The 26790-nt window shown below is 37.2% G+C and overlaps 1 protein-coding gene across 3 annotated transcripts; it reads left to right on the forward strand.

The window, feature by feature from the left end:
* Positions 1 to 414: 414 nt before the first annotated feature.
* On the forward strand, positions 415 to 21078 carry LOC129259639 (serine/threonine-protein phosphatase 6 regulatory ankyrin repeat subunit C-like). Of its 3 annotated transcripts, XM_064098604.1 has the most exons (10): positions 674 to 792; positions 1349 to 1544; positions 9934 to 10091; positions 10784 to 10985; positions 12535 to 12699; positions 13233 to 13414; positions 16680 to 16752; positions 17055 to 17219; positions 17896 to 18043; positions 19055 to 21078. In XM_064098604.1, the coding sequence occupies exons 3-10, from the start codon at positions 9942 to 9944 to the stop codon at positions 19167 to 19169; spliced, it is 1200 nt and encodes a 399-aa protein (XP_063954674.1). In that variant the 5' UTR covers positions 674 to 792; positions 1349 to 1544; positions 9934 to 9941; the 3' UTR covers positions 19170 to 21078. The 3 variants fall into 3 exon arrangements, with proteins under 3 accessions (XP_063954669.1, XP_063954674.1, XP_054753884.2); XM_064098599.1 differs by lacking the exon at positions 1349 to 1544 and having other exon boundaries at positions 415 to 792; XM_054897909.2 differs by lacking the exons at positions 674 to 792; positions 1349 to 1544 and adding an exon at positions 7432 to 8751.
* Positions 21079 to 26790: the final 5712 nt, after the last annotated feature.

Raw genomic sequence — 26790 nt, forward strand, 5'->3', positions numbered from 1 at the left:
AATTATGCGGCGATGGCCTTTTGCACTGAATGGTACTAGTATTCAACCTAGTGAGGATGGACAGCAAATCTCAAAAGGGTTTAGATTGCTAAATTAGATCTAGATCTATGTAAGTCTCTGGCTTTGATTAATTCCCTGTTTGGTCTCATCTCAAATGGTCTAGTCCATAGTCGGATGGGACAAGGGCAGATTGAGAGACAGGACCATCTTTCATCGCTAGGTTGAATACTAGTACCGACGGGTTGAATACTAGTACCAAAATCCGTCGCCGTATAATTCGATCGCCCGCGCACACAGTCAACTGGTTGAAGAAAAAAATAACGGAAAAAGAATAACCAGCATTTGCTCTTGGAAATAAGACGGGTCTGAAATTCAGGTAAATTCTATATTTCTATATATTTGAGGAAACTCTCCAAACGGGTTGAATACTAGTGCCCTTACGGTACACGTTCGTGAGGGGGTATGTATTTATTGCGTAAAAAGGGCACTTTTTCAGTGCTTCAATAAGTGGGGGCACTGCACGTCCCCCCCCCCCCCGGATCGCCGCCCCTGACAATGTGTTCTCGTTCAGTGATCGAAATTCAGTGAAGTTCAGTGAAATTCAAGAATTCCATATGCAACCTCCTCTGCATGTTGCATGGAGAAATTGCGGCCGTACCGGTATGCAAAAATCGCTGGATCAAAGACTAACTCGGTTTTGCGTGGAAACGGTAAACAATGGGACGAAAATATCAGTTTCTTCGAAACGCAACATAAAAAGATGTGGATTTGATACAGAATTAGCTAATAAGGGTATGTATTACAATTTGATAGATAGTTGTTGTTGAAACACAGTTAAAATTTTCATATTTTGTTCAGAATCGATTAGTGCCATTTCAAAACTGCACAAACTGCAGTCCCAGCCTATTGAAATTCGTGTGAGTGAATCGATCGAATACTATAGACAGCTGAGCTGAGCGAACTTGCCGCATACTCTACCCCTCCACGCCACGTCCACTAACCCAGAAAGCTCCGGCCCGCGAAGCGGGCCGTAGCCCAGAAGCTCACCGTGCATTTACTCATACTCACGGGACTAGGCCAGGGTAGATTGTGGTCACAATAACAATAAGTTAAGTTTTAATAAAATAATAAGGAAACAAAATTGTGAAAACAGAAATTATGCACTTACCACGAAAATGGCACGATTATTATTATAATGGATGAAGGTCTAGCCGCTAGCTAGGCCCTATTGACTATTGTGGCAGTATCCTGACATCGAGGGCCTCGAGGCACAGACTGGAACCTCAAAAAAACGAAAAGTTCTGTCGCGGTAAAACTAAAAGTTAGCTCTTCTTCTTTCAAATTTCAGAATTCATAGCAAAATGGCCGATCGAGACCGGGCGGTACCGAGGGTGTAGGGCGCATGCGGAATTTGACCAAGTCTATATCTATGCGCTATACCTCGGGCGATGTTCGTGCAGGCTCCACTTCACTACAGCTACACTACGCTCCACCTACCCGAACATCGGGACCGTGAACCATTTCGGATATACCGAGTCACAAAGGTGGGATTGCAATCATGATAATCGTTACGTTAGACCAAAAGCTTCAGTCTCTGTAATTGTATTTTGGTTGTTACGCTGAACTGCTTTGGCTCACTCACCAATACATAAACTGAAGAGCTTGGAGGCCCGTACGTACAGACAACGTATTAGCAGTAACATTAGATCTAACATTCGGCGGAAAATCGATTTATTGATCTTTTTTTTTTTACATAAAATGTCACATTATGAATAAGAAATCACATCCATATTAACGAAAAAATGTTTCAAATTAAGAAATATCGTACCTTAGACCGCAGTTACCGCTAATTCCTTTCAAATGACAGTAGAGGCGCACGGCCAATATGGGAGACTCTCCAATAGGGGAGACAATCCAATAGGGGAGACAATCTCCCACATTGGAGACTTGCTTTGCAAAAGGACAAAAGAAACAACACCAATATTAAAAGCATGATTTTTTCCACCCAAAATTTTGTCTCACTGAGGTCAGAAGCCCATTTGTTTTGTGTGTGATTGACAACAAAAATCCTTATCAAAACAAAAGTAGACGGTGAAAGGGGGTAATTTTTCATGAGGAATCTGCTTATCACATTTTTATTTGCCACCAAGGTAATCCTTTTGCAGCAAATGTAAACAAAGGAAATTGGTCTCCAAAACTGGAGACTGTCTATGAAATTGGATACCCAAATTCTTTACAAAAGTCTCTGATATTGGAGATAATCTCCCACATTGGAGACAGTCTTCAATATTGGCTGTGCGCCTCTACTGAATGATGGTCGAAACATCGTCATCTTCGATCCTCTCGTTGGTCAACGTAAGTTGCCATCTTTGATGACGTCATCATCCTTACAGACATATTTACCAGTCACTATATATCGCGATTTGTGCCGCTGCTTTGCACTTGTAGATGTGCGTGCGTTCGGAACTTGTCGCTCGCATTGATTGGCCAGGATATCGAAAATTTAATCGGAAAGCCTTGATAAAAGCACAACTCGTTGACGGCTGCCATTTATTCCTCTCCGGCAGAAAATTAAAAAAATAAGGAATAACTCATCGGTAACGTATAATTTTGATATTTTATAGAACTTACATAGTTTCAAAAGAAAGATTAGAGTCTAACGAAAATAGTGGGCCTTCGCGTTCAAGATAATATAATGTCATTTAGAATCTAAATGAAATTAAAATCTGGACAAAACCCGTCCTCCGAATTGCCGACCAGATTACACATGCAGGGGCGGATCCAGCTTTTTATAAAGGGGGGGGTTGGGGTGGTATGTGAGGGAGCGTAGCGACCGAGTCCAAGCGAGCGAGGGGGGAGGGTGTGGGAGGGGGTGTCCCCCTCCCACAGTAGGGAAAATTTTTGAAAATCTGTGTGTGAAAATGGCGTTTTCTGAAATTACAAGTTTAAAAAAAAAGATAAGATTTAAAAAAATGGTCCCCGGATTTTTTTTTTGGGGGGGGTTGCAACCCCCCCAACCCCCCCTCTAGATCCGCTTCTGACATGCAGGCTCGCACTAACACACTACGGTCGGTGAATGGGGATTATAGTAAAATGCCAAAAATTGTTGAATAAATCCCCAGAAACGACGGTTATTCCTGTCTAGATAATCGTAAAAATTAAAATAAAAAAATATAACGAAAAAGATGATTGACTTAATATCTTACTCTACACCCGTATTTCACTCCGTTTCCATCCTCCGGTTATCCTCAAAATTTGTGATTTTGGGCCAGTATCTTTTTCCTCACACGTATTATTCACGGCCGAATTCAAATCATCGCATGCGATCGCGATCGGTTTGACCTTCGACATCCGATCGCGATCGCATGCGATGATTTGAAATCGGCCGTGAATAATACGTTCGTAGAAATTCTACAAACCCCCAACTAAGCTTCAATATAAATATTCATAACTGTCCGTGAACACGGACCAATAAGCGACGAGGCTTGAACGTGACGTATTATGAATAGACTGCAATGATATTTGATTGGTTAAAAAATACAGTTGATCGCCATATAAGGGTTATCTCATGAATGATGCATAATAAAATTACGTCATGCATATGATAACCATACATGCATATTGATGACTTTACCAGTGATGATAGGCGCTTGGGCTGCGCCCTCGCCCGTCAGTAGTTTGCCCACTAGCCCGACGCATATCGGATAGGCTAGGGCTAGATATATTATTCTGAACCTTCTCCATGTTATTATTTTCAATTTTAGTGGGGGGTGCATATGGAACTCTTGCCAAACAATGATTTTCGTGTGCGACAAATTACATCATGATTCCGGAAGCACGTCGGACGGGTAAAGATATTCTTGATTATAATATGATGTAAGAAAGAATTTGTGTGATTTTTTCTTCATATATCATATCATGAGTAAATTCTAAGTTTTTGTTTGCTAATTTTATCGAATCTGAGCAGATGTTGGTAATTTGTGTTTGCTTACTAATGTTAAAATTTGTTCTTGTTAACTGTGTGTTCCATGGCTCTTTCCAATGTCATGAATGTGCTGATCAATCGTATCGTGACGCTCATCAAGTTCTAACGATATGCGCTGTCTATTGTTGACAGCTCTAATCACTGTAAAACTCGTGCACGGGTACCTAGAGAAGTACCTAGAGAACTAGCCATCGACGATCACCCACAATACACCACACCTCAACATTCGATCGAAGGAGCGGACGAGATTGAACTTGGCAAATTAGGCCCATATTTCCGTCAGAAAATATATCAATTGTTAATGCAAAACTATGTTATAATGATGTTTTAAGCATTTTCTGTAATTTAAAAGATAAATTAGGTAAAAGTTTATATTTTCTCCTTGGTAAAAAAATTATTGCGGTTGCACAGTGACGAAATTTGTCAAGGGAGGTCAAATTGACCCCATATCAAATTAAGTAAGGGTTGGATTTGAACTACAAAAACAACATTTATACTGTAGCCTACATCTTTTTATTGTTAAAAATGAATTCCTGGTCCAAATTAACATGTAGAAGTTGACACAAAAATCATGAAAATAACTTACGCAGAAGCCGAGATATACAAATTTGATCAAAATGGGTTTGCCCCAAATCGTTTTTTGAGCAGCACCCCCTCAATGTTTGTCCGATTTTTCAAAAAAGGTGTCAAAATGCTTAGGAGTACAAGCTGCATCTTTTGAGCTGGTCCTCTCTGTGATCTGAAACATCAACATTCTATAGCCCATCACTGAAAAGCATTCGGGTTCTTCCCGATTGTGGCATTTTAACCCCTTACTGCACTGGGGGCATGCAATACACATGAATATAGTTTTGCCTATTTAAGCTTATTTCTCGCGTAGAGACATGTTTTGTGATAAGTGCTATACAAATGATAATTATTATATATTATAAGGGTTTAGGGGTCATATTCAGGCGACAACTTGTTCAGGGGCCAAAAAATGTGTAAATGAAGCCAGTGAAAAACTTGTTTAGTGGGTTATTTTGCACACAGAGAAAAACTTGTTTAGGGGGTGTTTGGAAATAATTTGGTCACTCATACATGTATACAGCAATACATTTGACTGCCTCCCCCCCTGGGGGGGGGGGACTTACCATTTAACAATTGAACTTAATTTTTTACTCAAATCCATTCATCTAATGTAGGTTATGATACCACTTGCACTGCAGTCTTCAACATCCTTGTCTGTATTGGGACTATGCAACATAACACACACTATAAGGCCCATATTCTCAAACCAGACTTAAATAAAATCCTGCTTAATAAAGTTGTGGTTTAACTATGGATAGCCAATTGGGGCACAAATCCCTAACAGTACACATCCAATTCTCGCTACCCCAAATAGGAACAAAAATCTCATAATGCGCGAGACGAGATAATTTTCACTCCGTCGGGTCGTCATCACCACTTCCGGTTTAGAGTCATGCTCGCGCGAGGTTCGCGATACTGAGTTTTCCACCACGCTGAAATCGATGCCAATCAGCGTAATATGTACAGAGTATAATACTTTTTATTACATTTGGTCAGTTTTGATTCCATTTGAATTATAAATAAAAATAAAAAATATATTTCACGTGAGAATAATTTTTATTCATGTTTTTATTTGGTTATAAAAAAATCAAACAAATAATGAATATCTTAAAATTTTGCATTTAGCGACCGGCCTGACATCACGATCGTATTCAACTAGACACTAAATATATTCAGTATTCATTTCGTTCAATTTTTCGTCGACCACAAAATGGATAAAAATCAGTTTCGGAACTTAAAAAAATCTTAACTGACAGATGAATACCGTGCAATGGAAAGCGTCAGGCAGAATTAGTGACTTTAGCAGAAAAGGCTGTAAAACTGTTAGTGAAAGAGAGGGTTGTGATCACGAACTTTCCGAGCGAAAGCTACGTTGTGTTGTTGTGCATGACGGCACTGTTGATCTAAATGGCAAAACATTGCGTTGGACTTCCGAACAGGAAGTTGTAATACCGAAAAAGCTATCCCATAATGCAATGCACGTTACAGGGATTTTCCCGGATCTCGGCGAAATCGCTATTTGGGGTAGCGAGAATTTATTACTAGTAACTCATTTGACACTCAAATTGTTCATAATCTAGGAATGATAACTTAAAATATTTTGAAGTATTTGTCTTTATTATGAAAGCAGATGGAAAGAAAAGGGTGAATACAAAAAAAAAAATATAAACATAATTTTTAAGTTTTTGGCTCCCCATAATTATATCACTTTTGTTATTTAAAACAAAAAATACTATTTTCATTCTATTATGATCCTGGGGATTGTTTTTTTTATTCACCAGAGTGCTACAAAAAACAATACAATACACATATGACAATAAGGACCCTCTTGATGGAGCCACAAAAGATCAAGCCAGAAAAGGGACCAGCGACTCCAGCCAAGGACAATTTCATATTTCCAGTGAGGAATAAAAATTTGGTTCAAAATTCCTGACATGGGCTTTATGCACATGAAGGAACTAAATAAATCACACATTAACTATTCTCTCTCTCTCTCTCAGTGTAAAAAACTGTTTGAATCCCCATGAGCATGGATGATTTACTTTATTATTATCATTATTATTATTATTGTTGTTGTTGTTGTTATTATTGTTGTTGTTGTTATTATTAATATTAATATTATTATTGTTGTTGTTGTTATTATAATTAATATTATAATTATTATTATTATTGTTATTATGTACTCCAAATTTTCTCATTATTTAAATCTCCAAAATCTGATATTTTTTAAATACAAATTGTTTGTGTGCGTGACATGGGGAACACAGTGGTATACTTGTTTCAGCAGATGTGTAGTAATTAGCTTAATTGGATGAGCCTGCGCCTATGGATGTACATGTAGAAATATGGAAAAAAAATATGTGCATTTCGTCTATGAGACCAATGTCCATAGATAACTGTCTGATACGCAACACGCCCTCTTGGAATTCATCAAAGCTTACAAAAAAGTAACAACTATTATCGCACAAAACTTTACGGAAGTATACAATGAATCTTTCCTATTAAAGTGAGAATTGAATAAAATATTTATACACTCTAAGTTTTATTATGTGTTATAATATAAATGATGGCAAGAATTGCTTACAGTACTAGTACTCACAAAATCAACGCAGAATAAACAATAAATCATAAGCTCAAGAAAATGGATAAATGAACCAAAAAATTCATTTGTACTTCCTGTATGAACTGCATTGGTTGGTGAGATCATTGATTTGTCTGTTTTCCTACTGATCTAAGGACTACAACAATCCTGACTCATTTTTAGGGGTTCCTCTACATGTTCACTCAACCTTACCAGTGATCCTGTATTCACATCCTTTTGTCACCGATTCTGGTTGCTAGGCATCAAAGCCCAGCTATCTAGCAGTAGGTCCTCCATAACAAAAGCCATCTTGTTTTTAATAAACCAGGTAGAAAAGGTTTCATCCACTGACTTAAGTGACAGAGTAGAGAAGAAGTTGTATTTGTCTTTAATACCTGCTGGGGACCTGCTGCTTGTAAGAGCTTAGGTGTTCTGTGGCTTTTTGTCACCATTGGCTTTTCATGATTAACTTATAAACAGAAGAGCAAATATTGATTTATGGGATGATGAACAATTGATGCCTTGTGGTTTTATTGGACTTGTGGTTGATTCCAATGTACAAATGAGCAAAATTATTGGATTGACTTGACAGAAAGAATAAATGAATTGTTAGAACATAATGCGAGGATTGGACTTGTGAAGATTTAAATGTGCTCTTTTACAGCCTGAGGAAGAGAATGAAGATGGTGATGAATTATTTGCAGATGACTGGAATAAGATTAGCTTACATCTCACATCATTTCAACACTTGCGAGTCAGTTCTCATATATTATCTTCTTTGCTGATGGATTGCCCAAGAATTCACCTGCCAAGTGTAATGGAGTGAAAAGATTCTTATTTCTTGGTTCAGTAATTCCTTATCACCTGATAGCAATATATAATATGGAGAATAATTGGGTCGTCTCGCACACTCAGTTAACATAGCCTTTCTTTCAAAGGTACCAAGTATCCAGATATTCTAGAAATTATCAGTGATTGTAAAATATGTTTATTCTCTGAAATATTCAGAAACTTAATGACACTGTCATATATTTTTATGGTGGGAGCAGAGCAGAGTCCCCTCTTTTATTATTGACAATCATGAAGTAAATCTGATATGGAGAAATGTATCATCTGGACTCCTAGCAACCTTCATGCTTCGCTTATCCTGTGCTGATTTTTGGCATGATTATATTGTATTGATGTACAGTATTGTCATTTAGGGATAAAGATCACATTGTGTAAAACTTCTGTGGTTCTAAACTATACCAGTAATCTTGTAGCTCATTCTAGTGAACAGCACTAAGTATTGCAGTTTGTTTCAGAGGAGTAGCCAGTCTCGTTTCAGTTATCACAGTAATGGATGATAAGAGGATGTCGAAGGTCCAATCCTTCCTTGAGCGGGAAAAGACAATGACCTATCGTGAAAAGATGACCCTCTTGGAAAGGTCACGAGTGCCGCCGTCGGAGGTCATAGATCATCGCCCTTTTGGCTTAAATAGGGACTTGGTGAATGTGAAAAGCAATGTGTCGTTCAGTAATGATATTCAAGTTCACGATACAGCCAGGACAAGAACAATGACACAGGGGTCAAAGTTCACAACATCTACTCTTGAAGCTCATGCTTCTATCGCAGGTCAGTGATGCGAAGGATAAAGGCAGGGATGCAGACAGAGAGATACAAAGAGGGAGGCAGAGAGAGAGAGAGAGGGGGGGGGGGAGAGAACTAGGTTTAAAAAGATATAGATGAATAGAAAGTGGGAAGTTACAGGTAGGTATAGTGCTTCATTGTGAAATCTGGGGCTCTGTTTGATAAAAATTATTTATAAATTTATATAATAACAATTTACAACACTGAAATCCTTCAATTTGATTTGCTGATAGCAAACTTGTTATAGATTTTGTGCATTTGTTATTAAAACAAGACACTGGAGACAGTCTACACTGACTCAGAAGATGAAGAAGCTGTCTATTATTACTTGTCTCACCTGATTACTAATTCTATTCTAGAGTAGACATTTGTCTTCAGGTTCCCTGATGTTGTACTTAAAGACAAGAGATTGATACTTGAAATACTTGGTAGTTCACTTCAGTTTTACTTGCTTAATACTAAAAGGAGAGAAATAATGGAAATTTATATTTTTATTGTTTCAATTCCCATGATCATCAAAGTAGTTTTGATGAACATATTAGAAAAGTAGTATGTAAATGTACAGGGTTCCCAGTCCATCAGGGAAAATTATTTTACTTTTTTCCAGTCAGGGAAAAATAAGGGAATTTGATTTTCAAAAACTACCTCAAATGAAGGAAAAATCAGAGAATTTTGATCACCCCAAAAGTCGAAAGCACGGAAGTCAGTCAGACTCTATGTTATATTTTGTTGCATATCAAAACAACATCCTTTGAATGACTGCAGGTTGTGGTGGTACTAATTAGTTTTATGTTAAATACATGTAAATTACTGCAACAACAGAAAACATACAAAACTGGGAATGGGTTTAAATAATTATCAGGAATTTTCTCAAAAAGCTGGGAACCCTGGGTATAGAAAACATACATCTACTTATTTACCACCCATTCTCTACTCATCATCGGCTCATTTTATAATGATTACAAGCAGTGCTTGTCACCTTGGCCATTCAAATTAAACCAAGAATTTTATTGCAATTGTCGACAAATTACAACCTGTTGGTAACAAAAACTTCCATAAATGCCAAGAGGGCTGTAGACTCCTGTCAGTGGGTCCATGTACATGTACATGTACACTGGAGATATTTTTTGTAATTTTCAGGATTTTTGTTTTTGGATTTATTTTCAGATACCACCATGGATTTGCTAGATGCAGCTGCTAAAGGAGACACTGAGATGGTCCGGAAGGCAGTATCCAAGAACCCTTATGGCTCAAAGGGCAATGATCAGGCAATGCAGAAAGCTGTGCAGTACGGCCAGACAGAAGCTCTACAAGAGCTCCTCAATGTAAGTCAAAACTCTCACAGGATGTTTTCTGTCGCAGGCTAATTTGATGACACAATGGTCCAAACGTGCAAGTGATTGTGATAATGAACAAATGCAAAGTTTTTTTGTAACAAGTTTTCTATCAGTCAATCAAATCTATTGATTTCAGTAGCTTTTAACTGTTATTGCAAATTTGTAAGTATCAACAAGTTTTAAACTTTCATTAATAATGAAGCAGGGCTGTGGTTTGAATCCAGGTTTTGAAACCATGATAGATTTCATGTTCTGTACATTGATCACATTTAATTCAGTGCATCTATTAAGAAAGCGTCCAATAATCCATGCACAATTTTATCACAGCATGCCTTTCACTATAAAGATTACTACATTTATGACCCAGCTGTTTGATTAATTGTAGTGGATGCAGTAGGCCTCAATTATGCATACTGTAGAGTGATAAAAGCATTTATTCATTATTGGATGCTTACTCAATATTCATGCAGAAATAAGTGCAATCAGTGATTTCAAACCTGCAGGGTCAAAACCTCCTTTGTGAATTCTGGCCAATGATGATTTTTTAAATCACATTTTTCAGCTTTATATATGACTACCTACTCCTCCCCCTTTCCATGGCATATTTCATCAGAATCCCATAGTTTGTCCTGATTCATAACGCCATCCCAATGTCATTTTCCCCTACTCCTTTTTAATAGGCTGGAGCAGACCCAGATATCAAAGTTCATGGGGGTCGTACCATGCTCCATGAGGCCTGCGTTGGAGGGCACAATGAAGTTCTGAAGCTCCTTCTGATTCATGTGACTGATATGGATGCAACAAATAGCCTCGGCCAGACGGCTTGCCATACAGCTGCTTACCATGGCGAGCTGGGTTGCATGAAACTCTTAGAAGAAGCAGGTAAACTATGTTTATTTATGATAAGTTTGAGAAAATAAATGTTATGACGATGTCTTATATTATTAGTTGAAAAAGTACGTAATCAAAAGGCAAATAAGTGTGAGAAGAGAGATAATGATATTCTTTTTTGTCCGTTATAAGTTTGAAGTGATAAATGATGGTTTTATTGTCTCACCTGCAGAGTGAGACTATAGGCGCCGCTTTTCCGATGGCGGCGGCGGCGTCAACACCAAATCTTAACCGAAGGTTAAGTTTTTGAAATGACAGCATAGCTTAGAAAGTATATGGACCTAGTTCATGAAACTTGGCCATAAGGTTGATCAAGTATTACTGAACATCCTGCCTGAGTTTCATGTCACATGACCAAGGTCAAAGGTCATTTAGGGTCAATGAACTTAGGCCATGTTGGGGGAATCAACACCAAATCTTAACCGAAGGTTAAGTTTTTGAAATGACAGCATAACTTAGAAAGTGTATTGACCTAGTTCACGAAACTTGGCCATAAGGTTAATCGAGTATTACTGAACATCCTGCATGAGTTTCACGTCACGTGGTCATTTAGGGTCAATGAACTTTGGCCAAATTGGGGATATCTGTTGAATCACCATCATAACTTTGAAAGTTTATGGATCTGATTCATGAAACTTATACATAATAGTAATCAAGTATCACTAAACATCCCATGCAAGTTTCAGGTCACATGATTAAGGTCAAAGGTCATTTAGGGTCAATGAACTTTGGCCAAATTGGGGGTATTTGTTGAATTACCATCATAACTCTGTAAGTATATTGGTTTAGTTCATAAAACTTGGACATAAGAGTCATCAAGTATCACTGAACATCTCATGCGAGTTTCAGGTCACATGACCAAATTCAAAGGTCATATAAGGTCATTGAACTTTGGCCATTTTAGAGGTAATTATTAGATTGATGTCATAACTTTCAAAGTTTATAGATATAGTGTATAAAATGTGGAAATAGGGGAAATCAAATATCACTGACAAGTTTTAGGTCACATTATCAAGGTCAAATGTCAATGAACATAGTATTGTATCATATGAATGGTGTTTTTTGTGAATAATTATTAAAAGGTTGTTTTTCAAAGTCAGCACTGCTGCTATATTGAATCGCGTGATGCATGTGAGACCGCCAGAGGCATTCCACTTGTTTGTCCATACGTTTGAAATTGTTATGATAATATTTGTCCATTATTATTTAGAGATGATAAAATAATTTTAGTCTTTATCCATGTTAAGTTTGAGAAGCCACACAATGACTATGGTTATTCATGTTAAGTCTGAGAATATAATTTTATTTGTCAGAAGTTCGAAAGAGTGGAAAATAACTGAATGATAATAATAAAAATAATTGTTTGAGGACAGTTTAATAAATGAAACAGTTTGATTTCGGATAAGAGCAACCCATCAGCGTTAAGAAGTGGAAAAAAACTGGTGCAAAATTTATACTTCTACATGTTGTTCAGAACCCCAACGTCTATTACACTGTGTAAATCACCTTTCCTGCTAATTTGTTAAACTTCTCTAATTAGGAGCTGACTGTAGTTTGCGAGATAACAAAGGGCGTTCTCCCTGCCATTTAGCAGCTCAGCACAACCATCCTTCCATCCTCAACTTCCTGCTCTCTAAAGGAATGGACATTGAGGGGGCCGATGACAATGGACGCAAGCCTCAACACGTTGCAGCCATGCATGGAGGTATTAATTGAATCATTACTTGAGCAATGGAATGTAATACAAAATCTTGCTTTCAAGTGATCTCGAGTGAAATTTTAATGTTGTTTGACATTTTTTTCATGAAAAGATATTGAAATACTCTTTTTCTTCTGTCAAAGTTATGCCAAGTGAAACTACATGTATAGAATACCAGTTGTATAGATATTAGTAGAATAGAAGTGTCATGTATACAAGTAATAATGTAGATGTTCAATCATTTGCATGTAAGACTTAGCGAAAGTATTACCAAAAAAAACAGTCTTGCCCTTTACAAGATTAAGGAAAGGAAAGGAATGAAAGGAAATACAAGATTATCGAACTCAAGCAAGATGACATGGCCTATGTGTGTACTGTGTGATGCATTTACATGGTTCTCATTTATCCATGTGAAGCACGCAATAGAAATGACCTTGCCAAGGTTTTGAGATTTGACCCGTTCAACTTGATCATGATAAAGTGAGGATATTGATCAATGCTGATGATGTCATGATTTTTTATGTTTGTGTATTTTGTAGCACTGGAATGTCTGGTGTTGTTTCTTCAGAGTGACTGCGATACGACCGTAGAGGATGGGTCAGGTTTCACAGCTGGTCACCATACTGCTGCCAAAAATCATCTGGATTGCCTGAGGTTTCTTGTAAAGCATGGTAGCGACAAAGAGGCCAGAGAAAATCATGGAAGGACATTAGCTCATCTGGTAAATTACCCTTTGGTTGAAACAAAAAGTTGTCTCATACCCATTTCCTGTCATACATCGGCCTTTCATTAAATCATTGACATTTGCTTCGAGCTATAGTTTGAAGGATGCTACCTACTCATTTCACGTCATATGTCGGCCATTCCTTTGATTGTCGATTTTTTGCTTCAAGCCAGGTCATAGTATTTCACACACCCATTTCCTGCCACCTACTCATTTCATGTCATATATCGGCCATTCATTTGATTGTTGATTTCTTGCTTCAAGCCAGGTCAAAGTATTTCACACACCCATTTCCTGTTATTTAGCAGCGTTTCATTAAATTGTTGACCTTAGCTTTCAGCCATATCTAACAATCCCTAAACGTACTTTATTACTTCTACTTTTTATCGTGGATTTAATTTTGCTATTTTATTAGTCCAACACTGCCAACAAATCCTCTTTCGCATGTTGCCATTGCTTCTTCCCTTTGAAACAAAGCCCAAAATTGGTTTAGTAACTTATGAATGTACTCATTTAAATTCAAGATTTATCACTTGATGCCTAAGAAGACGGGGGGGGGGGGGGGGAGGGTTGATTCAGCACCCCCCACCCCCACTTATGATCTCAGCCGTCGATTACAAAATCGCGACGATAATTGGCACACATGTTGCCCATTGCATACTGTAAGAAACAAATAAGGCCCCTAAAATACTCCTTTTTTTTTCACAGACTCTTTATATGATTCTGATCGAATGTACTTTTAACAATTCTATATCACAATTTTCTTACGTATTTCCTTGTCTTTAAACTTTTTGTTTCTTATTCTTTCAATGTAAATTGTCAGGTAATTTAATTTAATTTGACCATAAATAAGATCAAATTAAATGAGTTTAATCAGTAAAAGGATAATGATACATTTATGAATTTTGGCTAAAAACACTATTTGCATTAGATTTGCGCACAAATTGATGTTTTTGAGCAATATTGGGTCTGCATACACTTATGAAATGTTGCATGATTTCGGAACTACGTACCCGGGGGTCGCAATTTTGGTCTAAAAATTTGCACCATACACTTATAATGTCAATTGCTTGAGCTTAAAGGTCAAGTCCACCCCCAGAAAAATGTTGATTTGAATCAATAGAGAAAAATCTAACAAGCATAACACTGAAAATTTCATCAAAAGCAGATGTTAAATAAAAAAGTTATGACATTTTAATGCTTCTCTTATTTTTCTCAAAACAGTTATATGCACAACTCAGTGGTATGCAAAGGAGAGAGTCCATGATGTCCATCACTCACTATTTCTTTTGTTTTTTATTGTTTGAATTATACAATATTTCAATTTTTACTGAAATGAAAATGTAAAACTTGTCTGAACCATATAATGTTGAACAATGATAATTCCATGTGTTCAGGGAGTATTTCATATTTCCTATAATAGAATACAAAAGAAATATTGAGTGAGTGATGTCATCAGTTCCCTCATTTGCCTACCAACCAGGAAGTGCATATAACTGTTTTGTGAAATTAAGTGAAATTTTAAAATGTCATAACTTTCTTATTTTACATCCAATTTTGATGAAATTTTCAGTGTCATGCTTGTTGGATTTTTTATTCAAATTAAATTTTTGTTGGGGTGGACTTGTCCTTTAATGATTAATAAAATAAACTCCTCAAAAAAAGTTTGGAAATCTGACATTGATCGATAATCCCTCCTCAGTTTTAGTAAATATCAATGTGTAATTAATGTAAATTAATAGAAAATTTAATTCTCTTTAAAATGATGGTTCACATGTAGGTGCAGTGCCTTGAAATGTGGGGCAAGGTCAAACTTCAAAAGTTGCAAAATGACACAATATTGAAAGTCACTGTTCTTTTTTCAGTGGTGATGAGTGAGTTTCTCAGCGGTTTCTTGTAATTATTTTCATGCACCTTAACATCGACATTAACATGGAATCAAACACACCTCTGCACAAGCAAACACATAACAAACAAACAAACATGCATGGGTATTTCAAACCACGACTCAAACCATGTTATCTCACAGAACCATCACTACAGAAGCAGGGGCTTGATTTGAATGGATTTGAAATTGAATCTCTATTGACACAGACAAAAGAATCATGTTCTGTATTGACCCTTCATGGCTATTTCTGCTCGTTTTGCAGCTTTTCAATTCAGACCTCATCCAACACTTGAATCCTGCTCTTTTCGTAATGGCATGATCATAACAATCATGGTATCATTTTAAAGAGAATAAAATGATCTGTTGAATGATATCAAATATGCATTGCGTAAAATTGGGAGTTGAGAGAAATTAATGGCCAAACTCAGATTTCCCAACTTTTGTGCTCTTTTTGCAGCTTTTCAATTTAGACCTCATCCAACACTTTTGAATCCTGCTCTTTTCGTGATGGCATGATCATAACAAGCATGGCATCATTGTAAAGAGAATTAAATGATCTTTTGAATGATGTAAAATATGCATTGTGTAAAATTGGGAGTTGGGAGAAACTAATGGCCAAACACAGATTTCCAAACTTTTTTTTGAGGGGTTTAGATATTACAAAAGCTTGTGTGGGAATTTGGCCTTTAATGTGGAAATAAATCAATTGTTCATTGTACTTTGCATTTAATCTTCATTAATGTATTTCTAAACAAATTCCAAATAACTTGGTAATTTTTTACAGTAGTTCAGAGAACTCTTTACTTGCCTTTCTGATGAAATTTATGACAATAATAATAATATGCAACATTTATATAGCGCTTAATACAAATGTTTCTGAGCGCTGCATACTATTACCCCGGCTTTAGCACGGCTACCCTGATTGGGCGCATCGAGCATTCAAGGAATTCCTTCCTACCGGGTACCCATTTACTAAACCTGGGCCGAGAGTGGCAAATGTAGATAAACGCCTTGCCAAAGGACGCTAGTGCTTTGGTGGGATTTGAACCCCGGACCAGGCGGACCTTGTGGTTCACAGTCCGGAGACTTGTCCACTGAGCCAGATTTCCCCAGTATGCAACTGATAAAGGTGAAATCCTAGCCCCTCATATGCAATCTTATTCATAGTTTTTTTCAGTATCAAATGCACCTCATTTTGCAATGCACGTGAATATATTCTGCAAAGAAGTGCTATGTAGTTGTTACTCATGTAATGTAGAAAAAAAATCACTTCTGCATAGACAAATTTCAGTGCAAATAAATCTAGGTGAATACAAATTTAATGAATTTAGATGAAAATGTACTTTCATCATACTTACCGTTTTCCTTGTACAGGCGGCAGCTAATGGATCAATGACTTGCCTTCATTGGCTCCTAGAGAAAGGCAGTGCGGTCAATGTCCAAGATAGTAAGTAATTCTCTACAAGCCTAGTAATTATAATTTTTATAACTGTATGCAATGAGATCTAAATTTCTGGTTGGTTGCATTCAGTCATGTTTGATCAATCTTTTGAGCCCATTGCATGTTTTTATTAAAGCATGCAATAGTTAATAGTCCTATCCTGCTTTCTGTGGACCATATTAGTTTGCTCATATCTTTCACCCAGTTATAGTATTTAATAGTGTATGAATATTAGGGCATAATGTGTTATATCCTTTGCAAACATTATTATGTTGACCGTCATCATTGCTATCAATAATTACTTGTAGAACTGGGCAACACCCCCGCCCACCTGGCAGCAGCCGGTGGACACCACCTTTGCTTCAATTGTTGTCTTCAGCATGGTGGTAATCTGGACATACTAAACCAGAAACAGGAGACCCCAATGGACTCTGCCAGAAGGTTTGGACATCCAGTCAAGATGGAACAAGCAGGTAAGGTGATATACCCCCCCCCCCCTCCCCAACACCATCACACTCCTAGTTTAACAAATTATTACTGCTGGTGAAAGCAATGCGACAAACTATCATTTCTGAGGTGGTTTGGATTTAGATATCTTTTTAAAGCAGTGATGAGGTGTACGTGTAAGCTTCATTTATATCGCTGATGAAGTGATTGTTTGTCTTATGTACAGAAACCAAATGGTGATTATTTGCTTTATATTTCACTTCCGAAACAATGCAATTTTAGAAACAAGTGTGATCATGACACTTATATATACATCTACTCTTCTCTCATTGCATTTAATTTTCCATATTCATCATGGAATTATACATCACAAAATTGTATAGCCATCTCACACCATCATATTAATAATAGCACAGATCACCGAATAATCGCACTTGCATTTTGTTTTTTGTGGAACAATGCCATTAAAAGACCAATTTTTTTTGTTCGTATCCATTGTTCATGAAACTACTCGAGCTATGATAATTTAAAGAATTTCAACTTTTCATGGGAAATAGAAGACAGAGAAGAAAAAAAAAATTCCAGGAAGGTCCCACTTATAGGGGGTTTGATGTACACATTTCGTGGAATAGCCCTGGATGTGATATATTTTGAGGGATTTAAGTAATACCTATATTTCTTTATATTTGATCACTTTTCTAGTGAATAATGAGATACGTTGCACCCACTGTAATGATAATTATGAGTTATCCTGCTGGGAAGAAGCTCACCAACCAAATGTTGTTCAGAAAGCGATCAATTCTTCCAAGACTACAATCTTCTCTTCTCCTGTGCCAAACAACAACAAGAAGTAAGTATCGCCTTTGATTTAGAATCTTCATCGTCAGGTAACATAGAGCTTAGCAATTAATGTAGTGGCTGATGTCTACACTCGTTTACATAGATTATTGTGTATGACCAGTCGTAAAAATTAGCCCAACAATCAGTCACTAAGCTTTATATAACATGGTGCGACCATCCGGGGAGGGGGGGGCACTTTTATTGATGAGTGGATACCACGCGTGACCCCAAAAACACGTAAAAAGGATCTCTTTTTCAAAATAGTGCACGTTACATACGTAACGTAGTAAGGGTGTCAAAAACACTAAAATAATGAAAAAGGGTATATATTTCACTAGGAAAACTACATGTTTACGGTCCAATTTGCGAGGAGTACATGTATAACTCATCTTTTGCCCCAACACTGCATGTTTAGGGTCCGATTTGAGCGAGGTGTGTATGTAGGGTGGTACTAAACCCAATGAAAGTAAAGGTAAAGCTGACATCCGTGACATAACAATTAAATGTAGGATATCGTACTTGTTTAGGGGTCAATTCAGGGAAGGGTACTGTTTTGTTTCCAATACTTGTTAAGGGTAGGGTTTCACACGCCAATACTTGTTCAGAACATGGAAAATACTTTTTAGGGTGCTTTTCAAAACCCCATGGTCATGCATGGTTTCCACTCGTCAATGGAAGTGCCCCCCCCCCCCTTCTGGGACCATCCTTGGCACTTTATTACACTACCAATTGAGCCAACCCATCGGTTATGTACAGTGGTGTGCAAAAGTTAGTGAACCCTACCAGAAATGAACATATCTATAAAAGTGTTCAAAGTTCTGCCATGTTTTAGATATTTAGTTGTGAAGTCAGGTGATAAAATATAATTGCATTCAATAAAGATTGTTTATCCTGGCTTGTCGAACATTGTAGTGTTTTTTGGGCATGAAGGAGTGCATTTTGTGGTGGGGTTCACTAACATTTGAGCACCACTGTATGTCTTCTAACATATGTTACCCATCTGTATTTCATTGATTTCCAGGAAAGAGACCAAGAAAGTTACTCCAAGAAAGGAGCCCTCTGCCCCTGGAAGAGGAAAGCTTCCCCATAGAGATCTGGCTGTCAGGTACTTTGGAAGAGAGGAAGGAACAACATAGCTATTGACTTCTTGAGAGCATTTCATGAAGATTTTCATCGGTGATTTTCACAGACTAATTTGCTGTTAGCCAATCAGGATTTTAGTCGCTTTATATAGAGGTGGTCAGTGAAAGTCACCACCTTTTCATGAACTGCTCCCCTTGCCCAATAAATCTGTTGTCTACTGGAACCTGGGACCCGTTCCATAAAACTTTTGCCATAAACATCTCTGGCTTATAAACAAAAACTCTGGCAAACAAAATTATGCCATTGAAAATTACACATTAAAAAACTCTGGCAAAAAATTGCCTGAGTTTTTTATGGCGAAAGTTTTATGCAACAGGCCCCTGATGATTTCTTTACAAATTCTATGGGAAAATCATAATTCACTAGGTTATAGCTCATTTTCGTCGAGGGCTACTTTCTTAACCTACTCCTAAATTTTGTAACATTGGGTAAGCTTTAATATTGCAGTGAATAATGATTTTCCAGGGTTCTTGAACATGGGGGGGGGGGGTGAAATTGCCCTGAGCCCCCATGTTATTTTTCCCTGAATCATAATAATATATTGTTATGGAGCATACCATTCGTATGAAATATATTCCACAGTGAAAGATCAAAATGACATTTTGGGGTTGATTAATGTATTAAGGGAACCTTGAAAATTTTTCAGAAATGATACTTTTTATATTTGAAAAAGTATTCTACCTTTTATCCACCATCACTGTCAGTATTACCTGATCCATTGATCCATTAGAAAAAAAAAACTTTTTGTTTGTATTCATGCAAATGAAACATTCCATTGACACTGTCAGCATCAAAGTCAGGGTTATAATTTTCTATGTAGTGGAAGATATACATTGTATGGGTTAGGGCTTGTTCATCCGTTGTTCATTGCCTCTGAAATTTTATAAAGGCTCATTTACACACAGCACTACAAATCTTTTTTTTTTTTTAAATCACCCATACTGCAATTGAACAAGTTATGTCTTGACAGGAAATGATGCACCACAACACAAGTGCCTCAAACATGTAATAGATATGAAGCAACGCCTACCAAATGAATAAAAGCCAAAATGTTAATGCAGTGTTGAGAACAAAAGCATGCAGGTGCTATGAGCATGACCACTGCGATAAGGAGCTTGTGAGAATGTATTTGGGTCATGTTTCACAAAACTTGTCATCAACAACAGGCTGTAGGTTAGCGAGGTATAAGAGCTAGTGTTCAGCTTCAGAGCTGATTTCATTTATTTTAACCCCCACCCGTCATACAGGGTTGCCAGAAGCATTATGTGTTATTATTGTCCGTCCATCCCATTTTTGTCATTGTGATTATCATACCACAGATTTGACTGAGGAATGATAGGCTTCCTGAAGGAATGTTGAACAAGTACTTGAACTAATCATCTACTTTAGTTATGTTTCACTTTATTTCTGATCATGCATCACAAATGCTATTGAGAACCATGAATTATCATCAGACCTTTTAGGTTTGGCATTGAACAGCATTTCGTAATCAAACAGTGTAAATGCTATCAGAACATTTAACTGTTTCTAAAGCCCCAATAAAAGTTAATAAACTATAGAACAAACTGACCAATTATCAATAGTGGCCTTACAAATGTTGATTGTTTGTGAATATGAGCAATTAATTCATGTTTTGGGATGAATATCTTTATTTTTTCTTGTATATAACTTATGCAAATCAGTACCTTACATATTTATATGTATTCATATTAATATTTATTCATCCATCCTCAGAGGTGAAGAGACCAAAGCTGTCCTGCTGTTACTGAAAGTATTTGATCTGTGCTTTTGACATTATGTTATGTATGGTTTGTACATTGTATATAGACAAAGAAAATTAAAATAAATATATGTGTGTATATAAAGAGATGATTGAAATTAAAATGTTTTGCAGAAAGAGAATGTGGCTAATTTCCAAATGTTAACAAGTTCGTAATGATTATGAAATTACATATATACAGCGCGTCCCAAAAAAATGTCCCTCTGACATAGGACTGAATTAATTCTAAAATGTGGTAGTATTCTCAAATAAATGTTCATGAGTAGAAAGCTCATTTCATGATCTAACTTCTATGAAAATTTCATTGGTCTCGCTTCAGCGGTTTTGAATACACTCTCTGTTAGGTAACAGTGGTGCATTTTAGCCCATTCCAAGTTTGCAGCATTGATGCATATCTGCATTGTCTATGGCATGTTAACCCCCATTTTTACATCCAGGATCTGAGCAGGGACATTTCCCTAATCATATCCAGGCTCATCAAATTATAAACTTGGGCATGTTCAGAAGGGCAAGAAATATAATAAATTAAGTTTTTTGATGATTGATAAGGGGAATCAGTGCACCAACTTGAAAGAAAATGTGAATGATGGATGAGTAAAATAAGCTAAAAAATAAAGGGGAATCCGCAAGTTAAACACCCTTTGCGAAAAAGGAACTTTACCAGAGAAAAATTTGACTTTTTTTCTTTTAAAAAGTTACATTGAATTAACTTGACCACAGTAGCTTACTAAAAAAAACAAAAATGCAGTATTAGGCATGAAACAGACATGACCCGTTGTCTTAATCATTGTGCATCTCCCATTTTCAAACATGAAATGAGCTGTCAAAAATTGTTTTTACCCTTCTAAACATGCTCAAGTTTGTGATTTGATGAGACTGGTTAGATCATGGAGATTTCCCTGGTCAGATCAGGGAATTCCTTGGTCAGAATGGTCAAAGGGGGTTGATGTGCTAGAAAGTGCAGAACACACAGTAGTGCTGCATGCAGGCATGCAAACTTGGAATGGGCTGGAAAGCACCACTTTTACATAATAGACTGTATTCAAAACCGCTGGAGCGAGACCAATTAAATTTTTATAGAAGTTAGAACATGAGATGAGCTTCCTAGTTAAATTTTTTGAAGTAATTTAGCCCCATATAAGAGGGACATTTTTTGGGGACGCGCTGTATATACACATGGAAGTTTATTGTGTGACTATGCAGTGCATGTAAACAAAATATTGGATTTTGGAAGGATCAGTAAAAAATGATCTGATTCGTATGCTCTGCTCCTTAATCAATTGACAAAAAATTATGAATATGTATTCATGCTTTAATGACCACATACATTTTTGTGTCTTGAGAATCGCAAATGGCTTTTTGCCGAAATGAATGCAGCATTCTAAATGAAGTACTCCAATCAAATAAACTGATCTTCCCATTCTTATATGTTCCATAACATTAGACTTCTGATGATTTGATTCATCCCTCTTAATTTGTTGCAAACCATATTTTGTCACCCTGGACAAAAAAAGTTTGTTCGCTCAAGCATGAACAAAAATTTTCTATTGTTTGGGAATTGTGATCATGTGATAAATGATATGTTAAAGTATGGCTAGCGTAAAAAAAATAGATATATATATTTTGTGACAGAATTTTGAGGGATTTTTGTCTCGCCTGCATAGCAGATCGAGACTATAGGTGCCCCTTTTCCGATGGCGGTGGCAGCAGCAGCAGCATTGTCGTTAACATCAAATCTTAACCAAACCAAAGGTTAAGATTTTGGAATGTCATCATAACTTAGAAGAAAGTATAAAGGCCTGGTTCATGAAACTTGAACCTAATGGTTGGTTATCAAGTATTACTGAACATCTTGCACGAGTTTCAAGTCACATGACCAAGGTCATTTAGAGTCAATGAACTTTGGCCATGTTGGGAGTAATTGTTGATTTCCATGATAACTTTGATTGTTTATGGACCTGGTTCATGAAACTTGGACATAAGAGTAAACAAGTATCACTGAACATCGTTTGTGAATTTTAGGTCACATGACCAAGGTCAAAGGTCATTTCAGGCTAACGAACTTAGATTATGTTGCGGAATCTTAACCAAGGTTAAGTGTTTTTTACTTCATAACTGAAGTTTATGGATCTAGTTCATGAATAGTGGACATAAGGGTAATCAAGTATCACTGATCGTCTTGCACAAGTCTTCGGTCACACGATCAAAGTCAAATATCATTTGGACTCAATGGCCCGTATTCTGAAGTCGGGTTTAACTTAAACTCAGGTTTAAAGTTGTGGTTTAAGTATGGCGAGCCAATTGTTACATAAATCACTAACAGTAGAGATATCATACTTCAGCTCATTTGGCTCTCAAATCATTCATAATTGTCTAGGAAGCATAAAAAGATTATTGGCTTCACCATCGATGAATCAGGAAAGAGCATAGTAAACATAAGAAACATACAACTTAATAACAAATTTGATACTTTTGGCTTCCCATACTTAAACCAGTGGCGTAACAGGCGGGGGGGCAAGCTGCCCCCCCCCCCCCCCCTGGCGGAGCTCACCGGGAAAATAAAAAAAACGGGGAAAAGAAAAAAAAGGGGGAAGAAAGGGAAAGGGAAAGGAAAGAAAAAAAAGGAAACGGGGAAAGGAAAGGGAAAAGAAAACTAAGGAAAAAAGGGAAAAGGAAGGAAAGAAGAACGAGTCGGAAAAAACAATTCCCCCCGATATACAAATACATAGCATGATCAGTAACACAGGGAAAAAAATAAAGATTACAAAAAGGCAAACAAAAGCGGGAAATGAAGGCAGAATGGAATTAGCCAAAATCTAAATTGGAAAATGAAGAAAAGGGACAAGATAACGTACACTACCGGGCTGCCGAGGATTGAAGATAACGAGCGGGAAGAAAGATTGATGGTACATAGCATAATGTCGTACATGTCATATGAAAGTCTATCATAAACTTGCTAAATCTCCAAAGCTACCGGGGGCTCTGTCCAAGAGTCAAGACCCCGTGCAGTGGGGGCTCTTCATCTGTAACCTTTAATGGGTTCTACATGTATAACGGGCCCCTATATGGACCCTTCCTGTATTAAGTCTGCGTTGAAGCACTGGCGTACGGGGGAGGGGTGGTTCCACAGCCAAGGGGAATTAAAAGAAAATAAAGGAGGCAGCGAAATGACATGAATGATGTAAAAATCTGTCACATAATTGGAATTTCATTTTAACTTGCCATTTTTCTTTTTGGCTCGCTTCGCTCGCTGGCGACTTTTTACAAATTTTCCCTCATTTTCTATATGGTGTGCCCCTCACAATATTTGGATGATTACGATACACAACTGCACTGAATTTATGTGTTGTGTGAAAGCTATATAAATATACACGCAATTTGATCAAAATAAGTGGCCATCTGTAAGGTTTAAAATGGCTTTAATATCAAGAGGTTCAGGGGCTCTGCCCTGGACCCCACCCATAAAGCACTGTTACAGGTATATGGATGAGTTTGGACCAAAAATCTACAACCAAGCAAAAAAAAAATTAGGAAAGAAAGGGAAGTGTATTATATTTTTCTGAATATCACGTTAAAATCTATCTTCATGTTAGATTCTCATGAAAAGGTGATTTGTTTATCTCGCTCGCTTCGCTCACACGGGACCTATATTAAGCTACTTCTTGCCACAAGCGCCATACTGGGCCCCTCGAGCATATAGAGCTTCGCCCTGATGCTCACAACCATAACAAAAATCCTGTTCACCGTGGCGTACAAAAACAGAGAGAAAAAAGGAAAGAGAGGAGGGTGAAATATGATATCATCTTTTTAACATTATGTCAAAATCTATCACAAAATTTGATTTTTTCAATAAAAAATGTCATAATTTTTTTGCTCGCTCGCTCGCATTTATATATATATATTTGCCCGATACGCTATATCGCCCCCTCAAAATGTTTGCCTTATGACGCCATTGCCTGTTCCATTGATATGACCAGGAAATGTTTGGCTCTTGCCCCCCCCCCCTGGCCACTGACCCCTGTTACGCCGCTGACTTAAACCACAACTTTAAACCTGAGTTTAACTTAAACCCGACTTCAGAATACGGGCCAATGAACATAATATTTTATCATCATATGAATGGTGTTTTTTTGTGAATGATTAAACAGTTGCTCCACTAACATTAAAAAGAAATATACACTGTATATACATGGAAATGTGTGGCAAGCAGAGGGGAGGGGGAGAAAGGGGAAGAGAGAAAGAGAGTGGGCAGAATGATTAGAGGGATGGTGGAGAGAACGATGAAGAAGGAAAGAGGGAGAGGGGGTGGGGAATAAGGGGAAATTAGAGAGAAGGTCGGTGTGTAGGCAGGACTTGAAAAGAAATTAGAGAAGAGAGAGGTATAACAAGAGGAGAGAGCTTGATTGGGGTGGAGCAGTGGGATGTAGAAGGGATTAATGAAGAAAAGGTTAATAGATTGGATACATTTTTTGAATAACTGATAACTATGAAAAGGATGCAGGGGACCTCTGTTTTTTCAAGTCGTGAAAGAGGGGGGGGGGGAGGGACAAAAAAGAGAGGAAAAAATTAAAAAGAGAGGTCGGGGCATTATCCCTGTTATTATTTCATTAAAAATAATCAAAAAGCAAATAAAGAACAATTACAAGCAATGTGATAAGGAGAGTTACGAATATGCCGGGAAAATGAAAAAAGATTAAATAGCAACAATCCAAACTCAGGTATTCAAATCGTAGAAATATTTTTTAACCTTCCAGCCCTTCCTCTCCCACCCCCATCTCCAATCAAAATACCCTGGCGGTGCCCTTCAATAAGTTACATAAAAAATACAGACCTACATGAAAACAGGAAATTAATGATGGTGCTTGAAATCTAATCGAGATATGAAAACACCGGATACGTGAAAACAGGAAATTAATGATAGTGCTTGAAATCTAAACAAGATATGAAAACACCGGATTTGCAATATAAAAAAAAATATTTGGTAGAACCATTTTTTAAAGTGATTTTGATGATAATAGAAAACTTGAATATGCAACTGAATGTGAAAGAGAACGATAGATTCAAGAGAAAATCGACCTGGACCTGGAGTCTCCGATGGAGACTTTTATTCAATCTTTCGCACCGAGGCCTCCTCCGTGTTTTCGAAGTTCCCTATTTTTTCGTATAGATTTTATCATAACTGATCTTATAATGCATGTTATTAAAAATAGAACATATTCGAGTCATTGTTTTAACTTTATTTGGATGAGATAAACTAGTTGGGGGAATGGTTAAACGAAACTGCGGTTTGCGAAATTCGTTGAGAACGTCATAGATTAAGCCTCGAGTCTTTGTGTGGGAGTCGTCCCCGCCTTCCTCTCTTTGCTTACTGAGCCGCAAATTATAGTCACGCATGCCAGAGAGAAGGCATATACTTCCTTATTGCGGCTCTTATTATAACTGACCATTATTAATCGTGAAAGTGCCCCCGCAATGCGTGACAACTTAATTTTAAGTGCCTGATTTCGTATTTTGTTAAAAGTCGCAAGGTAGCTGCAATAGCAATCATTCACCCAATTCACCTTTAGTCATGGGTGTATGAAGACACAATACACGTTTATTCCAAGAGATATGTCAATTTAGAATTCAGAGAAGTCGATTCAAATAGGGATAAGTGATTTGCTGATATTTCTTAGAATTGTTTCATATTGTGTATCGCTTGACTTTCATTATTTACAAAATATCTGAGAGGCGGCAACATCAGTTTTGTCGAAATATAGTGCTCTATTCAAATGATTTTTGTAGGATTTGAATATGGTTTTCAAAGAATGATATACAATAGAATGAGACAGGGC

The sequence above is a fragment of the Lytechinus pictus genome, chromosome 1, assembly GCF_037042905.1.
Source record: "Lytechinus pictus isolate F3 Inbred chromosome 1, Lp3.0, whole genome shotgun sequence".
Taxonomy (NCBI): domain Eukaryota; kingdom Metazoa; phylum Echinodermata; class Echinoidea; order Temnopleuroida; family Toxopneustidae; genus Lytechinus; species Lytechinus pictus.

Excerpts from the sequence above, each read along its gene's own strand:
- LOC129259639 (XM_054897909.2), top strand. The coding sequence starts at position 8,475 with ATGGATGATAAGAGGATGTCGAAGGTCCAATCCTTCCTTGAGCGGGAA. Across the intron at positions 10,986-12,534 it reads GAAACTCTTAGAAGAAGCAG|GAGCTGACTGTAGTTTGCGA; the intron begins GTAAACTATGTT and ends TTCTCTAATTAG. Across the intron at positions 13,415-16,679 it reads GAAGGACATTAGCTCATCTG|GCGGCAGCTAATGGATCAAT; the intron begins GTAAATTACCCT and ends TTCCTTGTACAG.